The sequence below is a fragment of the Labeo rohita genome, chromosome 13, assembly GCF_022985175.1.
Source record: "Labeo rohita strain BAU-BD-2019 chromosome 13, IGBB_LRoh.1.0, whole genome shotgun sequence".
In the NCBI taxonomy this organism is placed as follows: Eukaryota; Metazoa; Chordata; class Actinopteri; order Cypriniformes; family Cyprinidae; genus Labeo; species Labeo rohita.
Genome location: NC_066881.1, coordinates 34,187,933 through 34,197,485, shown reverse-complemented (window position 1 = coordinate 34,197,485; position 9,553 = coordinate 34,187,933). Strand labels below are relative to the sequence as shown.

The 9,553-nt window shown below is 33.5% G+C and overlaps 1 protein-coding gene across 3 annotated transcripts in view; it reads left to right on the top strand.

Moving 5' to 3' along the window:
- The window catches only part of arid4b (AT-rich interaction domain 4B), an 86,604-nt gene that overhangs the window by 2,408 nt on the left and 74,643 nt on the right, over nucleotides 1–9,553 (top strand). For all 3 annotated transcript variants that reach the window (XM_051125810.1, XM_051125808.1, XM_051125809.1), the window contains exon 2: nucleotides 1,611–1,670. In XM_051125810.1, coding sequence (XP_050981767.1) covers nucleotides 1,665–1,670 — 6 coding nt within the window. In that variant the 5' untranslated portion in view covers nucleotides 1,611–1,664. The remainder of the gene's footprint in view (nucleotides 1–1,610; nucleotides 1,671–9,553) is intronic.

The window sequence follows — 9,553 nt, the reverse complement described above, 5'->3', positions numbered from 1 at the left end:
TAACAGGTAGAGGCAATTACCTGCACTTTAAAAATGCTGGGGTAAAAGCAACCCAGCGCTGGGTGAAATGTTTAACCAAACCTACTACAGTTATTGTTTAATGACTATATGGCTGGCTTAAAATGAACCAATTTTTAAATTGTTTATTCAACTTAATATTAATAAATGTTTTTCATAACCTATTTTGGGTTCATTTTAAGCAAAAAATCTAGTAATTTTTAAGCAATAGTTGAGTTAAAACTACCCAGAAGGTTGGGTTATACAGGTAAACCAACAGCTGGGTCAAAACAACCCAGTTGCTGGGTTTTTCCATATTTCACCCAGCTTGTTTTGTCCGGGTTGTTTTGTTACCCAGCATTTTTTAGAGTGTGGTTTTATTTTCATAGATTATTACGATATAAACTTTTTAAAACTTTTAAAAACAGTTGTGCGCATAATAGCTTGTGGTGTTTCTCATTGTGTGTCACTTTCGATAAAGGTTTGCTCTAATGTAAAATATAAATGGCTTATTTCTTGTTAACTCAACCAGAAATCCCCAGCTAAAAAATTGACTCTAATTTTGTGACCCACACGTGGTTTGGTTTTTAACCACTGAAAATGTGCACAATTTAACTATTAACTCATGGAGCCACATTGAAATCTCTTTATTTACGGAAATGAATCATATAGGGCCTTAAAAACAGGATAGCAAAATAAAAGTGTGTTAAGAACTGAAGTCTATAAGGATATTAAGATATCTTTAATAATTTTTGAGTTGCATGCATGCAAACCTTATTTAAAAAACACGCACAAATGCTTTTTTCCCCATTTTTGACTAATCACCATGGGCATATAATGCAACAAAGATTATTAAAATCAAAATATTTTAACTAATATACCTACTAATCTCTGTGTAGAAATAACATGATGTGTGGAATACTTGTTGTAAGTTTCTTGTTGGTCTATATTATAAATGTAAATGTTAATCACAAATGTATTATATTTGAAAACTGAATAAAAGTGTGTTATAAACTGCTCACGTACAGGAATAATGGTTTCAACAGCAGCGTTTAGTATATCTTGAGCTGCAGATGTCTGTGCCTCCTGGTTAAAAACACTCTCAAGCACAGTTTGCTTTCATTGCAAAAATGCAAACATTTAGCTGCAATCAACCGGGTACATTAGTAATTAGTCATTTGTTTGAGACTTTTATCCAAACTGATGTGCTGTAGTCTTATTACAGTGACAGTTGAATTGCACAATGATTATACTCTAACCTTTTAAACCATGTGATTACCGACACAGATCTTCAACCAATATGTTTTATTTATAATAGTTTGAGTAACAAATCTGAACCGTTTCTATTTAGGGCACCGTTTTGGGAGATGATGTTTCAGCAAATGTGTTTCTGTGTAGATCTAACGTAATTCACATTTCCTGTTATCAAAAAGCCAAGTATGATGGATAAATATAATGGCTTTTTTTGTCAACTCAACATGTTACCTATCAGAAGATTTCTATGACTGTCCTACTTAATGTCAGATCAAACATCACAGCAAAGCAATCTTTTCGCTCATCCGTTCAGCGCACTGCTCTCGTTCTCATTATAAATATGTTTTCATGTCTTTCAGCTGAAGATCTGAAAGTGAGTTCACTCAAGAGGATCACCGTCACCGTGGACGGAGATGAAGGTAATGGTCTTGAACTTTAGATCCGCTGTATAGAGATATGGAGTAAGACGGATGATTAAATACTTGAAATGTCTCTAGACGCTGGTTTGCATCACAGCGAGACAAAACCATGGCTTGCTATTTGCTATTCCTGTTTGATTGCAGTTTATATAGTGGATAGACGTTCTCATTTAACTCGACAAGTTGTATTTTTAGATTTGTAAGTGAGTATTCTTGGTCATCCTGGAGGTGGAAGAAAAATGTGTAAATTTATGCCCTGTTGATTTCTGATAAATGCAGCAACTTTCAGTTTTGATTTCATGGCATCTATAAATTGCTCATTTTCTGTTTTTAAAGTTTAAGCCTTTGTATTAAAGTTTGTTTAGTGGTGTAACGAAGAGCACTTGTCTTTTAAGTAGTATTTTACTGGATGTTGGTCTGTTTGAGCTGTTTTTGTTTCCTGTATAGCACTATGTATTTTTATATTCAAAGTGTTGAGTGAATGGTACTTAATGTCAGCTTGGTGCTTGGTACAGAAAACATGAACACATTGCTCTGCTTCCTGGTTTTCTTTTCTTTTCTTCTTTTTTTTCTTTTTTTTTTAGTTCTGCTTCTATCTATAAATTCATCATTGTAAGAATTTAATACCAGATTGTTGCATATAGAGTTAAAAGGAGGTCTTGAAAGTGCACTTAATGTATATTATATTGACTTAACTAAGTTAAATAACAAACATCTGTTCAGCAAAAGTGAGTAATCCAGTGAATAGTGAAACTAAAGCATGCTTTTTTTTTAGGGCAAGACTGATCTGACTGTATGCATTTCATGCACACGTGGTCAGATTAAGTTAAGTCAAGCATTATTGATTGTTTGAATACAATAGAGGGTCACTGCATGTTTATAAAACGCATAGATGTTAACACCAGGGGTAAACGGGGCCTATTTGCGCAAGGTACCGGGTTCAGTCTGTAAACGGGAATATGATAAAAATTCATCATCAGCGCAGTGGGAACTGAGTCACGCTCCATTAGCAAACTCCAACACTTTTTGCATCCACCTCTGTAACATATGGTCATGCCCAGCAGCAAGGTGGACAGCATGAAGATTATCACAGAGATCCATCATGCACTAGTGGTCAGGTCGGTGACGGCGCTCGGATCTCTGTTGGCTGAGTTTGCCGTTATCTGTTATTTAAATGATCATAAGTGGAACAATGAGATTTACCCATATGCTTTATTGATTGATGTCTGTGTTTGTAGAGTTTGAGGACTACCCTGAGGCTCTTGTTCATGTTGTTCATTAAGCTGCTCATTTGACTTTGAGAATATTGGGTATTTACTTGCATTTCGGAAAAGATTGCTTGCATAGATTCTCACACTAGAGACGGATGCATGTATCTGAGTACACTGCAGCAAAAGTTTAAATTTCTTCAGTGCAAACCCTCTACGTCTGTATCAACAAATTAACAGCATTAACTCGTGTCTTTAGGCACTTGTAGTCATTTAGGTGATGTACTATGTACTTGAAAGTCACTTTCACCCAAAGAATCTGCAAACTCAACCTAATATTAAGTCAAAGATTTGCATTTTGCATCTTATTCTGGACATAAATCACTTGCTCAGATGTCTGATTGATATTTAAAATGAAATAGTTTTATGTTTTGTCTTTGCATTTCACTTAGGGTTCAAATGAAATAATTGATTCCACAATAATGAACCTGGTTGGGAGAAAAGCTTGTCCAAAGTAGTCTTTGAAATCTTCATTCAAATGCAATAAACATATTATTTCTCAGACATAACACCAAAAACTGAACATTTAATAAAAAGGCATAATTATACAGTTTTGCTTGTGCATTTTTAATTGACTAGCTAGTAGTCTTGGGTGTAATAAATCATTACTAAGTAACTAATTTTTGTAATGTAATTACTTCTCCCTTGAAAAAGTAAGTGATTACTGTTACTGTTACTGTGATTACTGTGGGTTTTTTTGTGTTTTTTTGTAGCTTAATTACAGCTACTTCTGATGCAGTTGCATTAAATACTGTATGGACTATTGAACAGTATTATGTGAAACAATAGTGGATTTAATGTCTGGTTTTAATACAGACCTTTTTTTAATGCTTTGGTCAGTTTAAAGAATTAACAGAGACAACACAGCCGTTTCATGTCTATTCTTGTATTGTTCAACTGGTTAAGGTTGATATGGGATTTAGAAGGTAATTAGTACTAAGTAATGCAGTACTTTTTAGAGGAAGTACAGTAATCTAATTACACTGTTAAAGATGTAATTAGCAGCTGGTAATTAATTACTTTTTGTAGGGTAACTTACCCAATAGTAGCCAGGTTTTCGTCCAAGGATTTTATGCAAAATAAATATTTAGCACTTCAAAATTTTCACCCTGCATAGCTGATGGAAATACCATTTATTGATACAATTTCTCATGAGTCGGCACAATCTTTTTCCGTTTATTTTATACTTTAGTGCGTAATTGTGTACATTCACAAAAACAAAACATTGTGCTTTTGTAAAATAACGGAAACAAACAAGATGCCGCCTGCTCAAGGCTGCATCACAAAAATGAAACGAAATAAAACGGCTGCTACATGTTGCACCTTTTTTTCTTTCGTTTTATAAATGTATTAATTATTTTAAAAAATATATATTTTGCATATAAGCCTATTTATTTCTTGTTTATTTATTTCTTGTTAGTCTTGTCAGTTAACTGTTAATAATGGCTTAATGACCGCCGGTTGTCGGTTAGGAGAAATAAAATCACCAAAATGAACATTCTTATTTCCAACACAATCTGATAAAAGTTAATCAGAAAAATAACAATACAGCTGCACTTGTTTATGAATATTGCTTGATGCCCAAGAATCTAAATAGTCTATAGGCCTAACTAAGTACAAAAAAAAAAAAAAAAACTCATGACACTTGTTAATATGCATGTAGGCCTATACAATTAAATGATAGCCTATATAATAAAGTTTTGTTTCAGATAGATAAAGAACAGGCTGCTAGCCTATGTAATTTGTGCAGGAGGTGAAATTATGAATGGAAACAGCTCAAGGGCAACTTTTTTTGCGATACACCAAAACTTATGTTAGTTAACATAGTTAGTTTTTTTTTTTTTTTTAGGGATGACGCACACCATTTTATCTGTAGAAATCCAGTAGGATGGAAACGCATATTCTTTATTTCGATAACAAAACATTGCAAAAAAACGAGATGGAAACTTGGCTACTGTTTGCCAGTAAGTGGGGCTGCACAATAATTGTTAAACTGGTTATTTTGCTAAAAAAATAAATTGTGATTATTAATCACGATTGTTCTCAATGTGTTTATTTGATCGCAAGTCTAAAAGTCTAGGCCATCAAGTTTAAAACCTTGTAAATAGTGATCGACCAATGTTGATTTTTTTTTTTTTTTTTTTTATTTATTTTTTTTATAACCAATACCGAATATTTGCATGTTTATGTGCCCGATAACCGATATGCAGAACCGATATTTATTTACTGTTATAAAGTAAATAAATGACTGAGTGAAGTAAGTCCATACTTCACTTTAATTTTTTTTCCTTCTTAATCTTTATACTACAACGATAAAAACTTATTTATTTATATATATATATATATATATATATATATATATATATATATATATTAGAGGTCGACCGATATTGGATTTTACCGATAACTAGGTTGGACCACACTGGCCGATACTGATTAATTGACCGATAGTTTTTAAAATGGATACTGAACGAAAAATAAATAGTGCTCTACAATTAAAAAAAAAAAAAGTAGCCTACTGAACCATACTTTTAAATTAATAAATTAATAAACTAAATTAATAAAAAATATTATGATGAATTATATATTGATCATTATCGTTAGTTAATTATTCATTAATATTAACAAAAACAACTAACATTTTTTTAATATATCAGTAAATGTTGAAAATAACACACTTAAGGAAAAATACTTCTATTCTACAGCTTTTTATCAATCTTAATGTTACAAATGGACTCATATTGTAAAGTGCTACCATTACATCAACAATCAAGCTAAAGATGGCCATCTTTAAATATCTATACAAGGTACATAGTATTGAAACTGCATACATATGGATATTGTGTACTTTCACAATTTAACTGCTTCTATTCTAGAACATTTGTGGTTATCTAATTCAAATATTAAAATAATTAGTCACACAATGGGTAAAAGTGCAGCGCCATCTAGAAGAACTCACAGCTATCCAGTATCACACACACTGGATGCGTCGCATTCAGTTCAAGCGGCGGTCTACAAGACTTTATTTGATCACCAAACGGGCAAAAGTATACTGCTGTCTTTTCTCCACTAATGCAGCATCTAGTCAACAAATTCATCACTTTGTAATGACATGAAAACATGCACTACAGTATACTGTACACACCGTTTCGTTGTCAACGTTTTAAATCCGCCTTTGAAGTGTCCCGCTCTGTGCAGCGCGCAGTGTCACGTGTCTAAACAAACGGCACGTGCTGTCAGTGATTTCCGCCACTAGAGGCTGCTCCCGTGCTGTATAACAAAGACTATAGGGACTTTGTTGTATAATGAGGAAATTCTGAGCCGCTTCAGCAACGGACCCGACCCGGAAAAACTATCGGCATGGATTTTTGCCGATAACCGATAGCTCCGCCAATCAACTATCGGTGCTGATTAATCGGCAAAACTGATACATCGGTCGACCTCTACTAAATAAAAAAATATATATATATATATTAGGGCCAAAATCTTTGGCGTAGCTTGTCAGTGCTTTACGGCTCTGTGTATTACTTGCTGCTCCAGCTGAACGCACGTGATGGAGCTTTACTACTAATCAAAGTACCGGCTTCATTGACTAAACGCGCCTCACGACATCGTGCGAGTAATCGTTGCAGCCCTAATATATATATATATATATATATTTTTTTTTTTTTTTTTTTTTTTTTTTTTTATGAAGTGCATCAGCTGCAACACTAAGCAAAACAAATGTAGAATGTCTAATGTTTTCAAATGGAGAAAATAAATAAAGGACAGGAGTCATATCAACTTCATTTTTAAACTACGGTTTTAGTAGGTTTATAAGTTTAATATAAAGAGTGAAGAATAGCTCACGGGATAATGTTAATTCACTGAGTAATATTCTCTGAAATATTGGAATATAACAAACAAATCACTGTATTTTATTGCATTTCTAAACTGGTATGTTATATCAGAATCACTAATATTTTGTTATAGATTCTGACAAAGCGCTGTTTACACAGAACTGTACTCAAACTGCGATCGCCCGCGGAGATAATAAATAATTAATTTCCATAGAGTTGTATATTTCTAGATGTGTGTTAGCGAAATAATGGTTATAGTAAATGTTAATATAATTTAAGGTGTTTTAAACAAGTAAACCTTGTTAAAAGTTCCATGCGGTGGCTGTGCTGGAACATTTTCTGAGCATCAACCCGGTGAATGAACAGCAAAATGAAAGCAGCTTCATGAGATTAATGATATACACAACCGAGAGAATTCAATTAAGCGCTTTTATTTCCAACATGCGCTCATTCATGGCTGTATTATTTAATTCAGGCGAAGTTAAGTCTTCATTGGGACAGGACTTGACGGATTATTTTAGCCGACTCCAACTTCACGAGACTAATGACGAGCATATAGACAACACAGAGAGAATTAAATTCAGCGCTTTCACTTCCAACACATGCTCATTCATGGCTGTATATTATCTAATTCAGACAAATTTACGTGTTTATTAGGACGGATTATCTTACTTGACTCTGTGAGTTCGTCTGTTTCTTAGATCCAAAGCTGCATAAACTAGCTACATGTCAGGCATTTATGTAACACATCTAATATGTGCATTAATGGCTGTTATGTTAATTAAAGTTGACTAATTACAGCAAAGCAAGTGCTGTACCTATGCCGTTGTTGTTGTCTCGTCTCCCCTCAGACATGCTGAAATGGCGATCCTGCCGGTAGTTCTCAAAACACCCACAAAATTGCGGCGTTTATCTGTGAATCCGATATTACAAAACCGATGCTTAAATATCGGGAAAATATCGGTAAATTGAGATATGGGTCGATCTCTACTTGTGAAGGCTTGTTAGCAATGCAGCAGAATTTAAAGCAGAAATTGCATTCACGATTAAAATACGATTAATCATCTGAAACAACTCTTGAGTATCTTTTAAAGATTTGATGCCACTAACCTGACAAACTTTGGCAAGTCCAGCGATTCATTCTTCCTCAGTCACTGAATCATTGGTATGTAGTTGTGAAGCCGACAGTTGCATCCCTGTAATTCTCCTGCAAGTTGCATAGCTGGCAATTTCATTTGCCACTTGCCTGTTTTCTATGCAGTAGGCAGCAGATAACAGACTGTCCAGAACTCAATGAGATCTCTAGACGGCTGAGTGAGCGCGACTGCTTGTTGTAGCGTCTTGGCATGTAATTATGACATTACATCACATCCTCAGTCATTTGAGCGCTGTGAGGGGCACTGGCAGTCCCAGGGTGTGTGTGCTAATTTTAAGATGTTCATAAGAGACACCTCCCACCCTCTGACACGATAAGACGAGAAATGGCCAACAAGACTGGTGTTGATCTCACTTCACCCAGTGCCCTTACAAGGCGCCCTATACTCCACAGAACGTGTTAACATCCCTCTGGATGTGTTGACGTCCCCGTTCTGAGAAGCGTTTCATTTCACCTTGTGGGGAGAAACGCTGACATCGAAGTTCCCTCGACGTTACTGTGACCGCAGCCAGCCCTGTAGACGAATGAAGATGGCACATGGGTATTTATCTGCTGTTTTTGGCTCTCAAAATGTAAATAAGACATCTGAGGACTATAAAAACAGTTCTTTGTGTGCATGTATTCAGCAGAATGCAATCAGAGGTTATGCTAGACTGCAGTTCCAGCAAAACAAATGTGTTTTTAAAGAAAATGTATGTGCTTGTCTTTGCAGAAATCATTGTTGTGAAGCTGCGATGTTCATTGTGGTTTCTAGGGCATTGCTATGTGGTTACTAAGATAATCAGAATTGTTGTTTGGACATTGCTATGGAGTGTTCTTGTTGGTTGCTTAGTGGCGGTCTCTTTATTAGTCACAAAAACACACCAGCATTAATTTATATTTATTTCAGTTTTTGAAATTTTAGTAACTAAAACTTAACTATGTCACTTAGTTGACATTTTCATTTTAAATATTTTAGATTAGTTTAAATTTTTTGTCATTTTGTTGCGTGCTTTGTTCATTTTTATTAGTTTTTGTTTTTTGAAAAAACATTAACATTTAGCATTAATTTATATTTATTTTAGTTTTTAAAATTTTAGTAATTAAATTTCACTTAGTTGCCAGCATTTTTTAATTTTATTTTTTTCACCATTTCATCTTTCATCATGATACTATTACAGTTTTATTAATATTATGAATTAGCTTTTGTTTTTATAGAGTTTTCATTTTAATTTTAGTTAAAAGACAAGCCAACATTTTTAAATTTTCATTGGTTTTTAATTTTAAATGATTTTATTTCAGTTATTTTTTTATTTTATATTTCATTTTATTTTAGCTTTATTTCAATTAACAAAACATTAACTGTTAATACAATATCTTAATTTTTTTTTTGCTAATTTTAGCAGTTATTTTAATTTCATTGTGATATTATAATAGTTTTATTAATAATTTCACTGTTTTTATTTTTAAATTTTCCGTTTTTGGTTTCTTTATATGTGCCTATATAATTTTTATTAATTTTTTATATTATATTTTAGGTTATTTCAGTCAGTTTACATTTAGTTTCAGTTTTATTGACTAAAATTAAATATTGTTTTAGCTAAAAGTAACAACACAACTACATATGGCTCAGGTCCTTTT